Raw genomic sequence first — 25,953 nt, forward strand, 5'->3', positions numbered from 1 at the left:
GTAGAACAGCAGAGAAATATTTGTAACTAAATTGCCTTCCCTTCTTGCATGCTTCCTCCTCGGGAGGTCCTAGATTCACCTCTGAAGAAAAGTGTTTCAAGCGTAGGAAAAAAAAAAAAAAAAAGACTTTTTCAGTCAATTACACAGTCAATACTCATCAGCTATTTTAAGAACATAGCTATTTTACAACTGTCAAGTGACTGTATAGTTTTGTATTTAAATATTAATATGTCTTGATGATAACCATATTTAACTATAATATCTCAGCTGTTACATCTAAGAGCACAAGGAATGTCCAGAGATTTGTAAAATGTTCATTTTGGCACAGAAGTCAAGAAAAATAGAAGTATAAAATATGCAGACTGTTTAAAATTCAGCCTTAAGACTCCTGTGTTATAACCTTTGCTCATATTAAACAGTGTTATCTCACAAAATCAAGAAGGAACAAAAGAGCTCACCTCACACTGCGGCTTTCTGTATGAAAGCACACCCAGTCAGGCACAGGGACAAACTTGCATTAAGAAAATGGTGCAGCAAATTCTTATCCTACGACCAGTAGGCCCCTGACCAGACAGTTCGGCTGCTGTCCCTCACATCCAGCTCCCACAGCTGGCTCCCAGCTGTGTCGCTGACTCCTGCACTGTGAGCTGTGCTCGGACACCCCAGGAAGACAGTGGAAGGTTGAGCAAACTCAGAAGCAAGGAAATCTTTCTGCACACAGCAAGAATAAATTACTCTCTCCCCTGCTATAGACTAGGGAATCTTTAGCTCTTGTTCTTGATAGAAAATCCTGCATTTTTTCCCAGAATGGTCTCCAAACCCAGCCAGGTTAATACAGTTGGCTAGATAGCAGTATTCAAGGAACATAACGTCAAATTTGTGTGCATGTCGAGCCTAGTGCCTCAGTTCAAACAAGAGAAGGAACTGGCTGTGTAGGTATCTTAGAGTGGTCTGTTAGCTGCACCAGCTGTGAGACATACAGAGGGACAAGAGATTGCTTCTAGCCTGCGTGTGACAGCTCTGCTGCAAGCTGTGGAGCCAGGATGATGCCAGGATGTGCTGTGGAGCGAGTGATGGGTGTGCACTAAGACCTGTACCCGCAGGATGCCTTGAGAAGTGTCAGCGACCGAAGCACCACCATCTGCCACTCACTTCCAGCCTGTCTAGCCACAGAACGCCAGAGACAACGTAGGTCTGTGATGCCAGGCAATGGGGCAAGCACACGCTCCACTAGCCTCCTCTTCTCCAAATACACAGCAAAGTTTAATCTAGAAAAATTGGCTTTCTTTTCTTCCACTGTCTTTTTCTCGTAGCGTGGATGTTTTCTGATGGCACCAAAGAGGCTCCCTAATCCCCTTCCTTCAAGGTGCAGCCCATATCTCCCCAGTTTCCCATGCAGCACTTAAGAATGTGCAGAATCAAGGACATTCGAATGCTTCCAGAACTGTAACTTAGCGTTCTTTGTTCTTCTCCCCTAATAAGTCATATCCTGCTCAGTATCCTTCTGACATCAATTTATTTTGTGATGGCTTGGTATCATTTCAGTTATTCACATCAAGAGTGTTTTTTCACATTTTAATTTATTAGATTGGATCCTGCACTAGGAAGGTATCTATTTCTCACCAAGCCTGACAATTTCTCATTCTCCTTTATGAGGATGTAGGCTGACTATTCCAAATCATTCATTTCCACTTTAGCTACTGACTTGATTCCTCAGTTTCAGCAGCTTCTCCCCACTCCTACCTCCCATGCCTGATTTTTGTTTATTTTTAGTGTAGAGAACAATAGACTGAAATTCATTCCATGCAACTACTAGGCAAAAACACACAGATTAGAGACCAATCCTGTTCCCTTTTAAATAGAAATTATGCTTTAGTTTTTGAAAGGAACTGACCAAACTGGTACAAGGAACAAGACTGTGATAAGAGCAGGAGGGAAGATGAGTTTTAGAAGTGTTGATCACTATTAATTCTGTCCTTCTGTCACTTCATAACTATGTAACGACTGAGCTAGATGTTAAAGCATCTAAAGCTGCCCAGCCACCTCTCATTCAACATTGAGGGGTAGACACCTAATTGATTAGCAGCTCTTGTAAAGTCTACTCACAGTGTCTGTCTTCAGATGCTTTGAAACTTTGGCTGCAAATTCAGAGCTGGCAGAAGCAAGCAATTCAGTTAGCTTTGGCAGATTCAGGCAAATAGTAAGTTTGGTTGCAAAACTGAATCCATACAACTTGCTACAACTTCCTGAAACACATTTTATTTTTTTTAATAACGTCAGTGACACACCTACAGTCTTGAAGAGTCTGTGTGAAGATAATTTGTTGCAGCCTTTCAGACAAAGCCACCTGATCACCACCTAGTCTCAATGCAGATTTTGCTTCTACAACACTTTCTTTTCCGGGCCTAAATTTCTTATCTTTAATTGTTATTTTTAGCTGCAAGCAAGTTAATCCCTTCTCTATCATTACAATGGAGATTTTCCTTTCAGCAATTGTGTTACTGCATTAAAAGACCACATAAGTAAATAATGAAATACATGAGTTTTGGTCACTTTTTGCTTTTGAATCTCTTCTGTTGGCAATTAGTCTTTGTTTAGTTTCAAGGTTTAAGAGAAACAGCTCTCCAAGCATACAGTCTTGACAGGTTTTCAGCATCCTCACTTTATTTGGATTTAGCTACACAGTTGTGACATGATTACTTCTTCCAGTATGATGGACACTTAAAGACCCAACTGAGACCAAAGCTTTATTGTGCTAGGTCCTGGACAGAGAAATGGGCCCTGTCCTTCCAGATTGTATAGATAAGACAAAAGGTTGGAAGAGAAAGAGAGTGGCAGAAAAAATAATTGCTTTGGATTACACAGCAGTTTAAAGAGAAAGCCAGGCTCTCCGGGCTGCTGGACTGCTATCTGTGCTTTGCTTGGCACACACACCCCGCAAAGAAGAGCAACAAAAATTAGCTATTTGGGATAACTTTTATGCATCGCTTGAAGTGCGTGTTAAACTATGCTAATAATCCAGCTCCTTGCACTAAACACATTTATGAAATCAGATGTTCCTTTGTAAAGAACATGGGGAATTCAACAGTAGATTGACAAAGCAGCTCTGACGTATTTGTACTGTTGTGTGCTGGGGTACGTGCTGCATACTACATTACTTAGCATCAGTCCCAATCAGGAGCTGTCAAAACATACAGGAAGAGCAAGAAATTGGTACATCAAGAACAAAAATTTTGTTGTTTCATTTTGTGCTGCCCCTTCCAGCAAACATCATGTTTTTGTTTTCAGTCTTGCAAGACTAAAGAAGTAGAAGTGAAGCAGAATGAGCAACTGAAAAAACACATGGACACTTTTAAAAAGGGCTTTGATTTTAGAACACCACAGCTCTGAATGGGAACATGAGTGGAAACTATGATTTTGCAACTTGATCCTATTAGATAACCTGATCTGAGTGCATATGAAAGCCTAAGAAACTACTTCGTTCAGCACTACATTTCTGTGTTTCTGATTAAAAAATGTTTCTGCTGAATGAAGCAAGCTGCAAATTGGAAACTTTCCCAAAGCTTGAAGACATAAGGTAATAATACAGAAGTCCTGGAACATCTTTAGAAAAAGAAATAAGATATTTTTGTCCAGACCTTCAAATGTGAAGCTGATTGCCAAGTACAGCATTGTGAAATGCTGGAGTAAAGGTGGTATTAAGATACTTTAATAGTGTAGAGATGACATCTTGTCTAAGATTTCCACTTTAGGATTAATGTAAATTTCCTTAGTTGCAATCAATGCAAGAACTCTTAGGAACTGAGGGGCACAAGAAGTCACCACAGATCACAATCTCTCTTCTTTATATGGTGTGCATGCTCATCTAAATCATACAAGCACAGTAGAGCATTAAGCATCAAGTTAACATGTGCCACAGGCTTTCTCTTTCATCTTCTCACCAAACTTAAGAGCAGTTAAATGATCTCTACGTAGCTGGAGGATCCTTCTTCACCAGGCCTATTTCCCACAGCTGGCTGCAAAGGTTTCAAAGCCAGGCTGCAGTAAGGAATGAGGAACATGCTTTTACAAAGCCCAGATGTTATGTTGCTGAGAGTAATTCCTGCTGGTGGATGATCTGGGCATTATCAGACTCAGTGGTTGATATGGGAAGTGTGCTCCCGCTTTAGCAGATAAATTGTTCCTTGGAATTTTTTTTTTAAATGGTGTTAACAGAGAAATAGAAATTCGGCTAACCTAAATCTAAAACGGCTGTAATTTGTTATGTGTATTTTAATGGCACAGGTTCATTTTCAACTTGTGGATTAATTTCATGAATCACAGTTAGATAAGACTGCACCTTAACCTAAATTTGATAGGATCGCTTTATGTTCCTAAATTATTAATTTTGAAGTCATAAATTAATTCAATCATGTATAGATTTGGAGTACAAACCCTGAAAGCCATCATCATGCCTGTGCCTGGCACACTTGGATTGGAACAGGTGGGCTTAGAACTGGGAAGTGCTTCTCCAGTGGAGACTTTGTTAGCTCCCTGTCATCTGTAGTAAAAAATGTTTTCAAATCAATTTACCTCAGGGTACAATGTCCTGTAAAGACAAAACACTGTGTTCTGGCCTCTACTGAGATAGAAACATCATTTGGAAAGTAATTCATTTTTCACAAATGAAGCTATCTGTGCTCCACAAGAGAAATCTGATTACCTGGAACTTAGACATTATCATGTGTTCCGTCAGAACTAAGACCGAATTATATGCCTACGTCCCTGACTGCTCCATGAGGCCCCAGCCTTGGTTTCCTCCTAAAAATCGTATTTACATATTTTTAGTCATTGTGTTTTACCAGGTATTTTGCAGCTTCCCTTGGCAATAGCTGGAACATTTACATCATCTGGATTTACTAAAGACATATTTTACTCTTGATATATTCTGAACAGGCAGCTTTATGGGATAGGTTTGCACACCCTTCTGTGTCTGCCATTGTCCCCCACTGCTCTTTAGTCCAAAGAACTGCATCTGCCCCTATCATTTCTTATTGCATTCAGTCTTAATAGTTTTCCCTGAAGGTAATAAAACACTGCTGTGGTTTTCTAACATTTTCATAAGGAGTGTACCCCAAAGTGGCTTAGACAGTTCAACAACAACCAGCAGAAACATGTACAATTACTTTCTGGATGAGGCAGGAGGGGCATTTATTAACTGACCTTCAAAGAGAAGCCAGTAAGGTGGTAAAAAGTAGAACAGAAATTTGCTGTCACAGGAACTGTAGAAAAATTTCTAGCATCAAAAATGGGTGCAATTGTAGCCACTGATAGAGGGGAATTGTGTTGAACTAAAACAGGAACAGTGAAGAAGAAAGATACGAAAGGGTATAAAAACTGGAGCAGGTTCTAAGAGGATTAAAATAATTAGTGCACTTTTAGATTAGGTTATGAACTAAACGGGCTTTATAGAAAATATAAATGTGTATGTGAGATGCATACGGGGACCAATGACTTGAACAAATTTGCAAGCACTGTATTTTTTTCATTGGCATCATTTTCTTGCAGGTGAATTCCTTCTTGATATTTGCACTGATGATGCAAACAGTCTAACAGTCTAAACAGTCTAAAGCTAACAAAGTTGTTGCACTTCCACAATGACTACCTTTGATACCACAAAATAATTATTGCTTAGCTGCTTCTTCTGTAATGCTTTAACTCTCTAAAAAACAGACAGGAATCCCAACAACCTTAACTGCTGGGAGCTCTATTCCATTTTACCCAAAGATTGTCTGAGATACCCACCACAAATACAGAAGCCATTTGGGAAATGCACTGCAAGATGTTCTCAAAGTACATAACACTGTGATCTGATTATTGGCCTCTGGATTGCTGAGCTGCCAGGTACAAGCACACAGCCTAAGATTTACTGTAACAGTATGTCCTCATGCTGGCGGTATTTATAAATGCATTTGGGGTACCGACATTTTCCACTGCAGCAGCTGTGTGGAGAACTGGAAGTCATGAACAATTACTCCTAGCTGCATCATTTTGCAGATATGAAGGCTGACAAAAAAGCACCAAATTAAAAACACTGGAGAGGAAACAAAACCCTGATGTATCAGAATCGTTGGTGTTCTGTCGGGTACCAATTTGAACGCTAGTCCTCTGTGCATTTGCTTTCAGGAGCTGGTGTTTCTCAAGTTGGGCCTGAACTTTTATTTGCCTGCATTTGGAGTATTTTAGATTGGTTAGAAAGCATATATATATTGGTTACACCATATATAACCATATATATATATTGGTTTAGAAAGCACATATATATGCTTTCTTTGAAAAATACACTTTTTCCCCCTCTTTTCCCCGATAACTTTCTGACTTCCTGATCTCCCATGAATTTGTTTGCCCCATACAGTATACAAGTAGATTTTAACCTAATGAGCTGGAATACATTTGAACATAACCAGCTCTTCTTCCAGCTTTCAGTCATTTTCTCAGCCTGTTTTCTATGTATGGCTAGGCACTGGCATTCCATGGGTATTTTGCAACGTGCAGTTATTATGTCCAAAAAAAAATGACAGATCCTCTTCCTTGCACAGAGGTACCCCCAGCTCCTTTAACTTTTATATCGGGACACTATTGATTGTTTATGAAGATCAAATATAACAGCTCTTTTGAGTAGCCAGTAGCCACTCTCTCCTCAGGCATGCCCTTAGGACATTTGGATGAGGAAAAAGAGGTGCTGTTCAGACATGAGAAGTGACATCCCTTTACACAACGCCTCCATTTCTTGTGCAAATAGGTGAATATTATGACTCAAAACCCTATTTTTCTTAAGTAACAGGGTTTAGGCAGGTATATATCTCTTGCTTAAGAAAATTTGGTTTCCCAAAGGAATCAACAGTTCTGCTGGGAAGGCCCTGCCTGCACTTAAGCAGCCAGAGGCATGGTGTGTACACAGAGCTGCAGACCCTACCACAAAGTATCTAGTACCTCCACAAACCAAACCTAAGCATTTGTCTCCATAAATTTACCCAATGGTTTAAGTTTATTCAAAAAAAAAAAAAAGAAAAAGCTTTCCCACCCTATCAGACTGAGTTCCTATCTTTCTCCATCAAAGGGTTGGGAGAAGCCCTTAATCCAGTCCTTCAGACCTATACAAGGTAGTACACAATAATTTATTTATTCACCTCCATACATTTTGTGTTACTAAACTGGGGTAAAGATGGATTGTTTTGGTTTGGAGTTGATGCCTAGAGGTAAGGAGGCTAAAGTGCCTCTCAAACACAGTGCCCTGGAGGTTTTTTTTGGAGTATTTCACCCAGACCTCATCCTTCTCTAACACTATTTAAATGAGCAGCAACAATAGCCTAGGAAGCATTTGTTTAGGTCTCAGACCCTTCCCAAATCTAACAGAAAAGAGAGTATTTTCATCCACCCAGGGCTTTCAGAAGCAGGAAGGCTGCTTTGCAGTAGACACTTCCCTTTGTTACCCAGGAGGGAGTTGCTTGTTACACAGTCATCAATCGTTTCTCCTCCTTTCAGACGAACAGAGCATTCTGCCTTGTAAAAAAGAAGAACTCCAGTGTGGTAACGGCCTCTGCCTCTCAAACTGGCTGCGCTGTCACTACAAGAAGGACTGTGGCAGAGACTACATGTCCATCAAGCTAACCTGCTCAAGTGAGTTACCCTGCACCTTCCCAAATTGTGACAATGTCCTATGAATGCAAATCCGTTTTCTCACTGAATCTGTCTTTGTAGCAATATGCTGTTCCACATAGGAGATTTGATCTGGTTTTGCTGTTGCAAGGATACAGATATTTAGAGCTTTACTTATGTCTAAATCATTTATGCTACATGCATTTCAAGTGGAATAGTAATCAAGTATCAGCGGTAGCGGGAAATGGAAGATTTGGTCCAGATCAAAATGCATTAAGCTAATGTATTGTGAAGGATACTGCTCTGAATTGCCAGTTGGGAAAATAAAATATAATAAAATAAAATAGAATAAGGCCTTAAAAGGCAGTAATCACTGCCGGAAACAATTAAACACTGGCGGCTCTACAGAGCAGTAGCTGCTGGCTGGGCACTCTGCCTTTGGAAATGTTGATGCGAATAAACAAACTGCCAGTGGATTAAAATTATACTTTGGGGGAGCAGAGGAGAGGTAAGAATTACTGTCAAGTCAGTGATATCCAGTGTATTTAAAGGAGTAACAGAGTAACCGCTGTAAACAGTGCAGATAGCTTTAGCCATTTGTTTCAGAAGACCGTTCTGTCAAACAGGTTGAAAGATGAGTTGGAGAATTTCTGATGAAGGAGCATGTTGTAATCTCAGCATAGCCATTTACTAGCAAACCTGGTGGTTTAACCATCTCAGCTTTTTCTGTTCCTACTTATTCTCATCACGTTTACTTGTTAATTTCAAGCTACAGCTTTAACTCTAAAATCTTCCTTTTAACATGCCCATTTTGTAGCTAGCAACATCCAAGAGCACAAATACTTTTAGACGCCTATTTCACGTGGCAAAAACTGGAGTGATCCCATACTGCTGTCACTGCTTGCCAGAAATATTTGTTGACTTTGGTTTTCGAGTTATCACAACATTGTACACAAAAGAGCACAGCCACAGGTCTGCAAAAAGACCACAAGTTACAATAGGGAAAGCAAAATGACAGCTACTGGCAGATGAAAGTAAACCCAAAACTGAGTTTCAGGAGCGAGCCCGGTACACCCATCCTCTAAGTGGTACTCAGATCCACAGAGGCAAGGCAGAGCTAAAGCAAAGTCAAAGCCTTTGAAACATGCACACCATAGACAGCAGGTCCTCAACTCCAAGTGTTTAGTCCCCAGAGCCGTGCCTGTCACAACCCACTACCTGGCTTACACTGGAGTTCAAACATTAATACTATAGAATTGCTTAAAACTATAGAATTGCTCACAGCCCATTAAATAGAGCAGGCTCTGGATCCACGGAGCATGGAAAGATCTGGGGTTTACAGACGAGAATACAGGAGAACTAACATGCCCAGGAGGACATGAGCTGAATTTAGGCAAGACCTCAGCTCTCCGTGCTTTAGTCATTAATCTGATCAGCAGAGATTAGAGCTAGACATGTTTTGTTTTGTTTCTGCGAGAACGTGTTGGGGAGTGGTGGTACAAGATTAGTAGGAACACCTCAGTTTTGATGATCTTATATATCTTCCTAGATCACATGAAAACCTTTTAACAACTTATATCTCACAGTAGTATTATTTTCTGCCCTTCCACAAAGGTGTGCATAAAATAGTGAGTGGCAACCGGCTCTTTTTAATATACAATAAATAAGTATTTTTTGAAATGCAAAGCTGTCAATTCAGTAGTAAAAAGCTACAACAGTGACAGCTGACAAAACAGAGTCAAATAGTCACACATTTGCTCTGAACACATTACAGTTTGAAGAGCTCAAAAAGACAAAACCAACAGATCATTTGCAATGGTTACAGAAGCGCACACAAATCAGAAACTGCCTAGAGGAGAAATTCATTATTTGGAATGGAAAGACTGATTTGCTGTTCACAGCTGAACTTGAGAGCAGAGTGTTATCCAGCAAGGCACTAACATCTGTCACTTCATCTATGCTTCACAGACACAGAAATGTTTCAGACAAGACGGGTGCCAAAGCACCTCTGTCGTGTGTTGATTTTGCTGAATAGCAGCAAGACCTGCTAAAAAATCAGCACCAACAGAAAATCTACACAGAAAGGCTGTGCAGTTAGATCTGCTTTTGTGGTTCTTTTCAGCCTCATACCGTCCAAAACAGCAGCGCTACCTAGTAAAGGAGGACAAGGCAGTGACAGAACTAGATAAAACTGAAAACCTGACAGGTTTCCATACACAGCAGCACTTGCAGTAAGAAACCTGAGCACGTGGCTGTGTGAGCACATGAAAATGAAGTGCTTGTGTACAAAAAAATCCCCTTGTGACTAAACTACAGATAACATTATATAATTTGTAAGATGACTGTGTACATTTAAATATTTCATTCCTATTTTCTTTCTTTCTATACATGTATAAGGTAGAGCCATTCCACTGGAATTGCTATTTCTAACTTGTTTTTTGTAATACTAACATCTAAACATTTAACCCACAAGACAGACCTTAGTTCACGCTAGCTCATCCTAGCACATTTTAGAATTTCCTGGCAGGAGCCATGCACCTGTGAAGCTCACTGAAAGCAGCACTCATTTAAAGCATTTTACCCTTGAGCTGCAAAGCTTCTGTGAAAATATCAGGAAAACATTTTATATATTAGTTACCATTGTTCTTTCTCATCCCAAATTCGTTGTTTACTTTGCAGTTACATTAAATGTCTGGTAATAGATATTTTTCAAGATGGTCTCAACAAACACACTCCCAGTGAGAATTTTGGCCTGTTTATGAAAAGCAGTGCAGTTCACTCCCCAGGAGCTTCCAGACTTCTAAACAGACGCCTAACTTCAGATCATAACATCCAGAAGCATGTCATGTTGTGCCTAGTGCAGCTTTTCAGATCAAATAGGTTTTCCAGAGTCTACCTGTTAGAAATTTATTTGCCCAGCATTTTTCCATAAATGGAAAAACAAATGGCCAAGTTCCTCAGTTTGTTTTAGGTGCACACTGTGCATGTACATTCACTCCAGGGGATTTCAGATTTGTCAGAATCTAAGGGGAACGTGTGAGATCTAGCTCTTAAAACATTGGCAGTACATCAACCACAGGGGCAAACTAATGATAGAGCCAAAGGGAAATTACTTTCAAATCACCTCCTGCTCAGTGTGTCATTAATGCCTAACAATATTCTGGATTCACTTACATAGGCATTGCAAGTGAATAAAATAAGAACTTTTTGTCCTAGCATTCATGAAATCAGATAGAATAGTGTCTGTAGAGGGGGCTCCCTGTAACCAGTAACCACCACCATGTGGTCTCATTACTCATTCAGCATCGAAGGTTGCTTTGTAGAAACTATGCAGGTAAGCAGCACCTCAGAAATGGGAAGGGCAAAGAAAAAAGAGACCGCTCCCACTGCAGAACTCTCCAGATTGTGACTTGCCCAGTTCTAAGCAAATGGCAGAGACTGCAGCATATCCTGAGACAGTGAGAAAGATTCCAGAGGGCTTACACAGTGTGCTATTTATAAGGGAAAGACAGGCTGTAGTATTTTACACATCCTTTCAGAGCCAGGCACGTATGGGAAAAGCTCTGCAGCTAGCCACAGTGAAGTGAATTTTCGGGGACAGGAAGGAAATCAGGAAAATACTGTGTCCTCCAAATCATGAATCAGCATTTACTTAGATGAAAAGCGGACTTCTGACTGAGGCTACATTCCAGGGGAGATTTCCATCCTACATTTAGCACACTGCTACAAGATGGAAAACGTTTGTACTGTTGTCATCACAAACTATATTCTAGTTCACAACAAGTTCGCAGGATAAGCTCTCTTTAGAGGAGGGATTCTTTGTTCTTTTTGTAGCACCTCACACATCCAGCTTCCTCACCACATTACCATAATGTCTAGAAGACTTAAGTAAAGAACAGTACCAGTCTGCATGTTAAAGCAGAGGCCTGACATTTCTAAAAGGCTGTTTATGGCACTACAGTAAGCAACAGCAGCTTGATGAGCTCTGTGTGTGCATTCAGAGATGATTCTTAAACAGCCAAGAGTATATGCTTACCAACAGGTGATGTGTGCATTTGTATATATAAACATATTTCTGTAAAAGAGGTGACTTAACTTAAAAATAAAAAACACAATTATTCATTTCACACTGCAGGATTATAAATTCCCACAATTCTATTGATTTTTACCCTCCCTGTGTAGGTAGATTTTACCCTGTAGAGTTATTTCAGTGTTCAGAAACAAATAATTACTCTCTTAGCATACTCTGGGAGCTTAGTTTTAGCATTTAAGAGGCAAAACTGACACAGAAGTATTTCATTTAATGTGCAGCTACCATGAAATTTCAGGCTAATGGGAAAGAACTTGAACTATTTAAAGTGTATTTCAAGCCTGAATATATTTGCCTATATACTTCCTGTATCAGCCAAACAGAATCGCCACAAGAAACTGGATTCTTGCGTCTTTCTTCCTCTCTCTTTCTCCCCCTTTCTCTTTCTTGTGCTCCCTTTTCTTAAATTGACTGACAGTGATTTTTTTCCCATTAAATTCCCTTGACTCAGACGTAGAACCAGTGCTAAGTCATAACAAAAGCAGTGTACTGCATGTACTCCACAGAAACCGCCCTGAGAAGCAATGCATAGATTTGTTCCAGTTGAGAAAACAAGCTAATATTTCCCTTGCCATAAGAAGAAATCAAATGTATAATCTTTGCTCAAGGGTTAACCATGTATTTCTTCAGAAAATATGCTCAGCAAAATGGTGTTGACCTGTAACACTTAAGACATACTTGTCTTTGCCTATTTTTCAGCTCCCAGTCCTTCAGCCAGCTTTATAGGATAGAAGCTCACTTGCATACCAATTTTTTATCTGCATTTTAGTGTCTCATACAACCTATCTGCTTTTTTAAGGCTCTATTATTTATCTAGACAGATTTCGAACTCATGAGAAAATAGTTTTAAAGGATAAAATTCTGCTTCAGATTTAAACATAAGTTTTCATTGGAAACAAGGAATTTTTCCCACTGAAGCTAAAGATCATCATAACCTGTACAATTACTGCTCCCACTTCCATGGGTTACATGGCTGGAGCCTTTTGTGCCAAAGGAATCGTGTCTCATGTACTTCATACTTCTTTATTACCAAAATAACTAAATACTGCAAAACTTACAGTAAATTTCCCCAATGACTTTACTTAAGGCTCATGTTAACAGGAGCCAGACTTAATGTTTGTCCTAAAAGCTGCATCTATACAGACAATCCCACAAACTGTCTTCCCATCAAGCATCACAGATTGTTCGGAATAGCAACCTCCATCACTGTAGTTGCAGCTTTATATATTGCCAATCTGGTAATCCTGCCAATGGGAAGTTCTTTACAGGTAACTCTGCTTGGAGTCAACTAGGAGAGTTAATCTATTCCTGAGATTATTGAGGGAAGTATGTCTAAATACTATGCAGTCTTTGCTTTTGTACAGTTTTTGTTGGAAAAGCAAATTCTGAGAGAGGCATGGCAGCGTTATTTAAACATCTGTTACATGAACATAACAGCTCTTGAAATAACAGTGACAGCAGTCGCTGAAAATATTAAATTTCAACCCCATTAATGCATCCTGTTGTTTCTGTTCATTCCAGGTTAATTCCATTAGGTACCCTTTCAGAGTCATTCCAACCAAAGAAAAGAAATTTGTCATTTTACCACTTCCTTGCTAATTTGTATCCAGGCTTCAGCTAGTCCTTGCAGACAGTTTTGGGGAGTGTATTCACACCATCTGCCAAGGAGCTCATGTACGCTGTATCAGCTGTGGACAGGGACAGGAGTTCATGAAGCTGATTTCAAAGGGTCCAACTTGCTCTGTAGATGCATCCACTCTGTTGTTAGTGCCCAAATGGGAGACCCAGCGAGCTTTGATTCTTAAAATAAGCTCCTAGGTAAAGTTTCAGAAGTGGGTGAATATTGCACTTAATCTGCATGGTACTGTCACGCACCACTGAAACAGAGTGAAACATAATGTTATTCCTTATATTCAGGAATACCACTGTAGTGTATTCAAACTTCTCTATTAGGACAAGGACTTAAAAATACCCAAAAAAGATGGAGGGAGAGAATGTGCAGAAGGAAGGGGGAAAAAAAGAAACATTTGCATCTAATCTGGGGGCATCACAGCATATGAGTTCTGAACTGACTTGCTAGCTCAGTTTTGTAGTGAGAAACTCTCTGTATTGTTATACTTTGAGACATACAGAAACATTTCTTTGATTTTATTTTTACCGGAAGAGAATCAGAAGTTTAAAAGGAGAGCTGCTATCAAGGCAGCAGGCCAAAGGCTGCTCTGTAAACCTATGCAGACAAGGAACTGATCTGGTTATGGAATTGTCTCAATACACACTTTCCTCTGAAAAGTAAAATGAAGTATATGAATTTTAAAATAGGCTACTTTAAAACACGTAACTAATTTCTATTGTAACTCTTGTATAAATGCAAGCTTTCAAAAACACAAGACAAGAAAAAGAGCCCATCAGGTAGGCAAATAGCTCCCATGACAGAAATGTGTTTAACAGTGACAGTTTTTGAACATGCATCTCAGCAGTCCCCAAACTGGAGAATTTAGTATGAATCAAATCAAGAGTTTATTTGAAGTGCCTAAAGTATGCACATAAGTGCTTTCCTGAATCAAGGCCCAGTACTTTGTCCAGTCTCCTTCTAAATAAGTGGCAAAATCCAGCTTTTTGGCACATTAGCCTTACAAAACATGAGTTAGTGAGAAATAATATATGCAATGGAATTGACAATATGATGAATAGAGAGCAAATAGGAAAAAAAAAAAGTCAGCAGGGCCAGGGGAAATAAAATCTACTTAAAATCCTAAATTCAAATATGCCTTAAGTTATGACTGAAATAATTTGCTTGGTTCCATCTGAGTGCCTACCAGAAGAGGTTTGTTCAAACCATTACACTGCAGTATTGCCGTTAGCTGCTGGGCTTTGTTTCAGAGAGCACAGTGGCAAATAAATACAGATTATGTACAAATACATAAGCAGAGCAGAAAAAATACATAATGGTAAATGGAAAAGGTATTTTCCTATCTATATTACTCAGCACTGCTAGACTCCCATCAAGAACAGGAATTCACAGAACTAGTAAATGCTGCTTGTAAATGAATGAACCACTGCTGATACCCTATCTGTAAGATCCCGCCGCATGGCAGAGCCAGAGGAAGGCACATACTGCTCATGTGAAAGGAAAGCTGAACAGTTCAGCCTTCCTTCAGATCATGCTTCTGTCCTAAAGGAAAGAAGCTCTTCATCTTTGTAACACTGCACCTACTATAAAAGTTACATGGGCAAGAGGATTCTTTGCTGGGAATTGATCATGCTTTCACAAAAAAGCTTCAGGGCAATTACAGGGATAGCTTTTGCCTTCCATGGATTTAGTTGTCTGGCTCCAAGACTGAGGGATTACTTTGAATTTGAATATATAGGATTCATACTATGAAGATGCAAATAAAAAAAAAATGTAAAAAATCTAACCTGAAGATTCAGGTTACGTTCAAATTGTGAAGATCCCGAAAGCCTGAATGAGCAGGGCTGCAGTTTGAGAGCAAAACCTCTGGTTGCGAGAGCAGAGGAAAGACACCCCGGGTGTTTGGTGTGCCCCAACAGCGCAGCCTGGTGACCCTGGGTGTGCTGACACAGGTGTTTGTACAGCAGGCACGGGGACTGAGCCTGGGTCTCTAGGAGCAAGGGCAGGGTGCTGATTCTGCTTCTAGGAGCAAAGTGGCATGGGGAAGGTTTTTATCTGCTCAGTTCCCTCTTCCAAGGTGCTTCACACCATGGCCATAAAATGTTGCAGTGGGACCTCGGGGATGTGCTCTGCCAGGTGCAGGACAGAATGGGTAAGGCTGGTGTGGCTTCTGTGTGCCTCTGCTCATGAAGCCCCAAGTCTGCTGCTAAGAACAGTAACACACTGGGGATTCTCCCGGGAAAGAAAAATGTCAGAACTGACGCAATGTTTGCAGTAATAAGCTGTGTTGGCAAAATTCTTGTGGATGTCACCAAAATGTAAATGAACTCCACTGACTCAGGGAAGCAATCTCCAGAAGAAAGAGACACAGAACTTATTTGCATTTAGCAGGGGATTACAAATAAAATTGTTCTCAGACTGAAACTGTTGGCTCAGTGTCAGCAATGCAGAGATGCATTTCTTTTCCTTCAAACTTTAATGCCATGAGAATAAAATTTGTATCCCTGTGCTTGTTAGCTAGCTGGTTTTCACACATAGTCTGATTCAGGAATCCTGATTCTCAAGGCTAGGAATATAGCGTGTGTACACTACATAGAGAGCACAGCAGGGATATGTACAAGTCCATAATTGATAGAGAAACAAGAGGTCAGTCCATGAAAATACAAGACATTCATCGCTTCATTAAGATACAATGAGGTTACTCCACAAGCTTTGGTTGGGCTCCAGACATATTCTTGCCCTGAGTATTACACTGGGGTTTACTCTTTGTAAAGCCAGTGCTGAGTACTATAAAATCCCTGTTCTGGACATATTCCATAGGACATGAGCTAACAAGGACAGAAAGTTTACCTGAAGATGAAAATGAATGAATGAGACAGAGCTATGTCTCATAGGTCAAACTTTTGTTGACCGTAAGAGGGAAATATCATCAGGATAAAAAACAAAATACAGAAATACAGTAGAGGAATGTTACTTGTGTTTCCTAGGTTTTAAATAATATAAAGCTAAATAAGAAAAATCTAACTGACATAAGTACTATACTTTCAGCATGTAGAATAAATAACACAGTAATCCCCACTGCAGAAGAAATGAAAATGAGGAAAAAAAAGTTCCCACTGTCTCTCATTTTTTCTTCTATTTTCCATCTTAACCCATGTAATATTAATCATACTTAAATCCTTCGCTCAACTAAACATTGTGCTGGTAACTCATCCTTCTTCCAAAGATCACAGAAAGTGCAGGAAAAACATGCAGGATTAGAACATGACAGCACAGAACGCAGATCGTACGCCACAGTAAACGTCGATAAGGTTTAATGTAAATCACAAGGCAATTCAAGGAAGAGCAGAGTCAAGGGGCTGCCCTTGTGGTTGTTGACTTACAAAACCTCCAGCTAAAGCTCCACACCACTCCAATTTAGCGGTGCGTGCATCCTCAGCCTCAGCACAACCATCTGTCCTCAGAAGACTGCAATGCAATTTGATCGTTTCTGGCCCTTTCAGGAGGCACACAATGAAGTGTCCTTCTGACAGAATTGGATCATACTTGTACTAATAGAGGTCAGCATGGGATTTCATGACTGAACAAGACAAAAAAAAGGGTCACAGTCTGGATATGCTGAAACTGCACATTTAGCTTATTGTTTGGTGCTTGAGAAATTGACTTCTTTGCCTCATGAGAGATACTGGCATTGTAAGGACTTTGAGTTGGGCAACATGCCACCTTTTAACACTAATACCACGCCTTTCCTTTGAAAAGGCATTTAGCCAACCAAGTTCCCGATACACTGTCTTTTCTACCAGGGTACAAAAAACACCTTGGATATACAGGCAGTAGATTTCCAGGCCTATAGCTGTCCATTGCACTGCAAAGTCCAGCAAGTATGGTGTCCTCCCAATGTGCAGGCTGCTATTTTATCCTAATAGGTAGCTAATACTACACAAAGTGGGTCCAAGGAACTTCCTTCTGTAACCCACCAAAAGCCATGGGCCCTGTTACAGAGGGAACCACAAAATGCCCGGCCACATGGTCCTTACCAAAGTGGTGCACCTGCAGCATCAGTTATACGAGGATAATTCTGCTCCCTGGAGCAGTTATTTCATCCAAGTTGGAAAGGAAGGGGCTGGGCAGGAAGCCTCCTTAATTCTCCTCTGCACTTATGAATGATAAATGAAGCAGCATTCACCAAACGGAAATGGGCCATGTCTTAAAGTCAGCATCTCTCCTACTGAGTTAGAGACATGAAAAACTTGTTTCAGTCTGCTAAACTGCAGTGAATAAAGCCTAATTTCATCTGCAGATATTGCCAATGAAACTGAGAAGAGCTCTTCATTAAAGGATGATAAGTGAAAGTTAAGATTAAGGCTGACATCAGACAAACTGATTTCATATTAATCTTGATTTGGGATTGTAACACAGCAACTATTTGTGAAAATATATGCATATACACTTGTACGAGGCAGGCACGGGTTTGATGTAGTCATATTAAATTAAGTAAGAACCCAAAGGACAGTGTTTGCGGAGTACATAAGACTAGTGAAGTATTCCATTAATTCAGAGAGATCCATCACAAACGTCGCCACGTCCCTACCACAGAAATAAGTTCTGTACAAATGTTACATGCGTCCTGATGGGGCCCAGGGCTGCAACCCACTCCTTTCTCCCCAGGCCTCTTAGCCAAAACTGCACACTGCCGCTGGGACTGCTTTCTGTGACAAGGCAGCTCATGCTTCTAAGGCAGCCTCTGAGCCCTGCGGCACACCCAGCGACACGGCCGTGTGTTTCTTTCCCCAGGAAAATCTTCGGTCTGCTGGTAACAACCCAGTGCTGTACAGTCCCCGTGCTCCCTTACATTCAGGGAACAATATTGGTTTTAGCTTTTATCCAGATTTCCAAGAAGAAGTAAAGGTCATTCTTCTCAGGTAATAATGTTGACAACCCTGCACTAAGAACGCTAACCAGATTTTGAACAATTTATTAGTGCCACAACTGCAAAGAATTCAATGCACAGACTTCTGTGAAATGACAATGGATAGATATTTATTATTCAGTACTTGTTAACTGACTTTCTTCTAAGCAGTTTTCTGTGTCTATGGGCATGCTTGAACACTAGTAATCAAACATATAATGTCTGTTCTTGGCACACCACGTGCACAGATGTTTGTACTGTGGGCAGACACAAAGGAGAAGCTAATCCTGAACAAGTGGTACGAGCGGTTCATTACGGAGAGCTGCCACATTACCAAACACTCAAATAGTGGAGCTGCACTTGTTGCTCAGGTTCCACACGCACACAAAATGCTTGTACTTAACAGCATGCAGCACCACAGTACTCGTCACCACAGTAGCCGGGGTGCTACAGGCACGGCAACATCTAGTTCCCAACAGCCTGTACCCAGCCACACTTCCCAAAAGAGAGGGCAAGACAGCAGCTGGTCTCATTGACTTCCACAGCAGCTCCAGGCAACCTCTTCTGTTTGGGCAAGAAAGGATTTCCCTCTCCTTAGTTGTAATATATATAAAGGCATTTTTTTTTCTGCCGGGTTGGAACCTGTAGGAGGTGGATAAAATTGTGGACCAGTCAGGCTGAGATTAATCAAACAGTTATAAAGGGAAACAGAAGGAATAAACATTCAAATTATTAGGATTTCTTGCATCTTTCCTCTTCATAGAGGGTGTTTATCTCCAAGTAACAAAAGTGAGGAACTGGAGCAGTGACTTTCCTTTCAGAACCAAGAACCGTACTGAACAGCCTCAGCATTTCTTAAATCAACAAAGTTACCCACACCTTCACAAGCATTCAGTGCCTGCAAGCTCAGGTATATTGTTAGCAATGAAGCCATCTGTTTTTATCATCAACCCTGTCTTCCTTGGCCCATCTCTTAAATCTGGTATTTTAAGAAACTATGGAGCAGCTGCTGTTTAGAAAAATCTGTGATCTCATCCCCAGAAGGACTTAACAGGCTAGTATTAAGAAGCGAGACAGTAAATATGAATACATCAATTATTTTCATAATCCAAACAGCGTGATATTTCTTGCATCGTATGCTGTCAGCACAAGGGAGATCAGAGAGAGGATCTAAAGTGAAAGTCCCTGCACTATGTGATATTCAGCACAGCCTTTAGAACAAGATACAGTATGACAGTAAGCCCAGGCTGAACATTATAAAGCTGTAGCTGTAGCTCCATTAAACAGTGGTTTTCCTTGTTGACTTTTCTAGCACTTTTCTCTAATTAATACAAATGCAGAAGTTATCTAAGAAGGCAAGGGTTCAAATAAGCTTTTAATTTTGTATAGTGGTCATAGCTTGATCAATAATTGCAATCTGCCCCTGTACCTCCATGCTAACCATCATGAGTTCATGCATTAAAGGCCAAGAGCTATCAATAGAAAATAGCCACTTCTTTAACCTTATTTCTATTACATTTGAGCAACCTGGCTACTTGTATCTCTCCTCATTTAACCAAGGTTGAGCCTTTCATTCTGTCCCAGAGCCCCTGGCTGTGCCCCCTCTCAGAGGTCGCTGACCAAAAGGGAACATCGCAGCCTCGGAGCCACAGCGCCCGCCCACGGAAACAAAGACACCTCTCCCAGCCATCCAAGGCCTGTGGGTCTACTCCTGCTGGAAGGGATTTTCCCCACATGTTTAATTGCAAGGTCATTATAAGAAAGTGGCCAGCACAACAGAGATAAATCCCACTGTATTTTGCTAGTTGTTATTTCTCTCAGAATCCTGGCACACTAGGTTCTCTCCCTTTTATTCCTTTCAGTGCTACATCACTTTCATAAAAAAAAGCCTTTTTCAGAATAGCATTCACTTTCCTACAGCTCAAACCCTATTTCTACTGTGTCATATAAAATAGGAGTTATTTTCATGCTGTCAACTTCTTCACAAAAAAGAAATCATTATCTACTAAAGCAAAGAATATAAAATTTCAATTTGCTTTTAATCTCTGAATGTTTTTTACATCCCATTGTTCATGCCTAAAAAACTGAATTTGTTCATCCCTCCACACCAGAACCGAAGCAGCAGCACATCCAGCTATCTCATGCAAATCCTACCCATAGACCAGGTGCATACAATTTACATATCTAAGTTTAGTGACTTCTTTGAAAGGGTTATAAATTCTGATGGGAGCTTTTCACATCACCCTCATAGCAAAGAACATTCTGAATTCTCCTGTACTGTAGGACTATAATGTAATATATAGCTTTTTGTTAAGGAAAAAAAAGTGTGTTGGGTTAATTTGATTAGAAGCACCTTACTGGACTCACTGCATGAAGCCTCTTGGCCTTATTATGAGTCCACCAATGTAGCTTTTATCTGTAGATAAAAATAATTAAGGCAGATAAGAGGAAACTGAATTAGAGGGTCAGCTCTTTTTCTTTTATTTTTTTTGGTGGTGGTGCTGGGTTGTTTTTTGTTGTTTTGTTTTCATGTGATTCTCTTTTAACTTATTATTAGGCAATTGTGAAAGTCCTTGCTGTTAGCAAGTACACAGATGAAAATCCCCCTGCAGTCACATGTGATCAGGATATCCAGAAACAGAAATAACTTCATCTTCTATTACGAAGTTGTTTATATCTTCCTCTATGTATTTACTCACATATTTATAGGATTTCCCATCGGCCTAGATACTAGTTTCTCCACCAAGAATCCTGTATCTTTGTTTCTTTTTTTTTTTAAATAGGAACAGAGGGATTTCCTGCAGTGATGTACTAATAGCCAAAGGAAGATCATTTTGTCTCATCTGAAATAGCAAATTGCATCCAGAGATCAAATCAGTTACTTGATAAACTAAATGTACCATGCTCATCTCTTTGATGTGCACATCACAGCTGTGAAAAAGGTGGAAATAGGTTTTTATTCCTCTGTGTTGTTCCAAGCAGTATCCCTAAAAATGCTTTTATTTAGGTAGTCCATCTAAATTTATTTAGAACCACCCCTGCAGGACACACACATTGTCTGCGACTGAGGCATTTTCTGGTTCCATTTGTTCAAAATGCTACAAAAACTGCCTGGGCTTAAAATCAGCCTGAATTCCAGTTAAGGCTTTGTCAACCATGCTCCATGGGCATCACAGAGACTGTAACCCACAACACTGTTCATTGCAAGATCTATAAAACTTTTGTACATTGAAATTTAACCAACTTCCCCATAACATACAATTATTTAAATAGTCTAACCTAAGAAAGTGTGCTCACAGCAAAAGGCAAAGTTCACGTCCTAACCTTACTCTTTCAATTACTTTCTCACTCAATCTTGTTCGGTAGCAGTGCAGAACCATACTCACAGCTATTTCTGCTTTCTTTACAAATACCTGTTTTAAAACCTCTTTGAAAATAATAAGTAGCTTAGTTATAAGAACAGGGAGAAATAACCACAGCCTGCATCTCTTACTGCCTGGAGAGAAATTGGTGCAGCACACACAGATGTTTCTGATGGCATTTGTAAATATCAGCCCCTAACATATGTCTTCTATTAGGGGAAAAACTTCGGACTTCCCAGCAGACAGGAAGGTGTAGCTACCCACTCTAGGTGCTGTCAGCACTTACCCTATGCTGAAAGTAGCCTTGGATACTCCATTTTATGTTTAAAATGTGCACATTAAACACTGCAGTTTATATAGGAAGGCGAATAAATAAATACACACTTTCCTAAATGCCACACTTTTTTTTTTTTCCTTTTTTAAGAGGAAAAGTCTCAAAGAAGAACCAACATTGTATTATTTATGAGAAAGAACCATGTGGAACCTATTAAACCAGCTATATATGGAAGGCAGCAGAGTGCTGTGCTACTCCAGAGAAACACCGCTGCCTTTCACCTGGGGAGAAGTTATGTTCTGCAGCCATTCAGGGCTGCCAGTCTTCCCTCCCACTTGAACCTGACTCAGCCCTGCACGCCAAATATGACTACGGGACAGGGCAGAATACCAGATGTGTACTGAGCAGCCCCTAGATATTGACTGGCTACATCGTGAGTCCTGTACTCTGAGTTACCCATCCTCTAACTAAACAAGTCTTCTAAAGTAAACAACTGTGTTTTAAAGAAAGAGATTTTAACCCCCAGGTTTTACAATAGTAATGTCTGAGTAATGCAATTTCTTAACATCTTCTAGTGTCCTTGAATTTTCGTGGCTCCTTTAGCAGCAAAGAGGCTAGGTGATTGCAGCTGCCCCGTGAATCAATATCTGGTTTGCTATTATTGACATTCCTGTGGCTGTCTAAGCAGAAGTCCTTGACAAAATCTGAGTGAGTGAAATAGCTTCTTAATGGTACGAGAAAAAGCCTTGATTTATGCAGGCAGATACTGCTGTAGCTTTTGCAGATACATATGATAGCTTAAGTCCTACTGTAGGCTTTGTATGCTCTGGGATATCAACACCATAATTCATATGGAGCTGCCTAACAACACTACAAAGCCATTTTAATTATTTCAGAGTCACCTTAAAAGGAAGGCAGAGAGATATATTACATACAGTAATACATCTTCAAGTTAGATCTTTCAATTTCAGCATCTGTTAGCTGATTTCTCTCTTAGCAGCCAGTGCCTTACATAGCTAGCTAGTTCAGTACTTTTGTTGTCATTATTTTCTACACAATTAACATCAATCATTCCTCTGCTTTTTTTTTTTTCCTGGTAGATTATTAGTCTTGAAGATTAGAGGTGAGGATGGACTAAGAAATAAGATAATTTCTATAGGATAAGTCCTAACTAAGCAGCAGCACATAGCCAAAAGCTCTCTAGGAGACTCATGGTGTAATGTGGCTAGGACTCCTGAAGCCCGGTTAGTAGTTTACTCTTAGAGCTCTGTTGCAGCTGCTTATTAGCTCTTTTATTGCAGCTCTTTATTAGTTGTATTCCAGAGTTTCAGATGCCGTGAGCAGGTCAGATTAGTAACTGGTTTAATTTAAAAAATATATCTTAAATACGGAAAGTAAAGTTTGTGAAGAACTGAACTTTTCTCTGTGAAAGTTTTGCCTTTTTGGACCCCTCCCTCCCCACCAAATTAGATTGGGTTTCCTACCCGGGCTACATCTTCCCTACATTGTTGTCTGCCCTAAGGCTACCTCTTTACGTCACGTCATAGTTCAGACCTCCCCAAGAGAAAACATGAAACTCCCACATCACAGTTCAAGGAGAAACACTGCTGGGATAAAATAAATATATATATACATATATTTTCCAACTACAGTTCTTCAAAACTTTCCATCTCAGAATAAAAAGAAAAAATACTATTTTGCTACTCTTCCCCACCCTCCCCCCCCAAAAAAAAATATTCAAAATAAAAAGTTTATATGTCAAAATAAAACAAATTCTCATAATATAAAAATTACTGCTTTTACCCCACATCTAGTCACTACCAGCCTAAGTTGGATTTGAGCTCAGGAAGTAACTTTACCATAATAGGTAAAATAGGATTCTCATCATACTTATTTCCAAGCACTAATATGGACTTTCTGAAAAAAGTAATAGCTTCAGGTCCTGCTTATAAAATCGTATTAGTTCAAAGTTGTTTGTATATGAGAAAATAGGGGAAGAAATATATCGTCCATCCCAAAGTGGGCTGTTTTGCCTCCAAAGTGATTTGTTTCACTGCAATGGTATTTATCATGTTGATAAAATAGACCATGGATCTGAAAATTGGAAGATTTTTCCTGTTAATTTGAAACAGCACCTATACATGCTGCTGTGACATCAACATAATACCCTAAAGCCACAGCATCTGAAAAGATTTATTTTCTGAGCCCTTATGCAGCCACATTCTCTTTGCTTCTGACATTCCCAATTTGCAGGCTGCTGGTGATCCAATCTTATTCATTCTGGCTCTATAATAAGGATGTCAATGCAAGAAGAGAAAAGCCATTATCTGATAGCCAGCAGACATGATAAAAAGGCAGAGTTAGATATCTCAGAGGAAAGGCCACCCTTTCTGCCTTGCCTGAGCTTCTCAAGGTCATGGGCAGCTTTTGTACCTGTAAATATGATCCAAACTCACTTGAAGCTGAGTGCATCAGATAAAACTGAAATGCTCCTACCACACAGTCTCATGTTCTGAATACGGATTTGTTTTTTTAAACTATTAATCTGTACAAGGCTTTAATTATGATTAGAACATGTATATGTAAGTGAGAAAGATCAAAGGCAATGTTAGCTGTAGAGAAACTTAATCTAAATTTACAGGTTCTGCCTGCTTAATGGCATAAGTATGGGTTTGGGTTAAGCTAAAAAACCTCCCACAATAGCAATAATCAGGCAAGACTAGATAACCATTTGTATACAAAGATCTTTACCTCAAATTTAAAAATAATAATGAGAATTGTCTGGTTGTGGGAGCTGTTTAAATGTCACAGCTGCAGCAACTGACAGCAAAAATATATTTATTCTTTGACTTTGTCAAATAGCTATTATGTTCTAGAAGATAAGCTACCATCAAGCGCAAGCTAATGGGCTCTCACAAGCAGTTAAGTGGATGAAATAGTGTGAGCTACAATATACATGAGCTAATTATATCAACTAATCTTTAACCTACGAATACATACACCATACGATGCCCTTTACAAGCCACAAGTCTGAAGCAGTACCTATGCAGTTATCGCTGAATATCAGTTGCAGCTTATGAGGCAGATTAGTTTTACGCATTTGAGTCAGAGAAACACGCAAACAACACTGCAACATGACCGGGCCCCCAGCTGCACACAGCAGTAAGCAGCATGAGAGAGAATTTAAAAATGCTCCTGGGCCTCCTGAACCAAGAATTCTTTTTTCCCCGTATAATTTATATGGCTCTTGTAAAACTGATTTATAATGGGGGCAGTTTCCAGATTATTCTAGTCTTCACTCATTTGCTCAACTGCAAGATAATAAGATAAATGCAGAAGGACCAACAGCAGCCTTGCCCATTCTTCGTGTCATCACCTGTTCCTAAAACTACTGAAAATCCTAAGGTAGCAGGACTTAGCTGCTCTTTCTCTGTAACATAGGAAGAAGTGATGCTGTCTTCCCATAGTTGAATTAGTACATAACCGGTGTGCTGAGAGGTTTTATTCTTTTGGTGCTAAAAATGCAGAGATGTGAATTTGCACTGTAGCCTGACGGTCTGCACTACTGGAGAGCTTTAGGATGGCAAGAACCCAAAGAAATGCATCCAAGTGTGAAGGCAGTGCCACCTAATTCATTACAGTTGGCACAAGCCATTGCTACAGCCACAGCCAGACCTACAAAACCTCTCCTTACAATTACTCACCAACTCTCCACCTTCCAGATCTTAATGACAGCTCCAACCTCACCGTACTTTCTCAGTTTTTAACTCTTTCTGAGCCCCTGGTTATTCCTACCTGAATACATTTGCCATCACAGCTTATGTAGGACCTTTGCAAGAAGTTATTTGAGAACATGACTTGTTTCTTCCCCATCCAAACTGGTCAGAATCAGGCAAGCAGGACAAGAGTGTGAGCATGGTGTTCTCCTCTTCTATAACGGACAAGGGGGCAGGGTAAAGAGGAGCATTAGGCTCCAATTTTATCATTAAGCACAACTCTTTACCAGGGAGTCAGAAGAAAGCATAGATCCATCAGAAGTGATTAATGGAA

General features: G+C 40.0%; 1 protein-coding gene across 1 annotated transcript in view; it reads left to right on the forward strand.

Moving 5' to 3' along the window:
- BEAN1 (brain expressed associated with NEDD4 1) overlaps nucleotides 1-25,953 on the forward strand; it is a 55,066-nt gene that overhangs the window by 3,691 nt on the left and 25,422 nt on the right. The window contains exon 3 of the mRNA XM_027466754.3: nucleotides 7,525-7,659. Coding sequence (XP_027322555.1) covers nucleotides 7,525-7,659 — 135 coding nt within the window. The remainder of the gene's footprint in view (nucleotides 1-7,524; nucleotides 7,660-25,953) is intronic.

This window comes from Anas platyrhynchos, chromosome 12, assembly GCF_047663525.1.
Source record: "Anas platyrhynchos isolate ZD024472 breed Pekin duck chromosome 12, IASCAAS_PekinDuck_T2T, whole genome shotgun sequence".
In the NCBI taxonomy this organism is placed as follows: domain Eukaryota; kingdom Metazoa; phylum Chordata; class Aves; order Anseriformes; family Anatidae; genus Anas; species Anas platyrhynchos.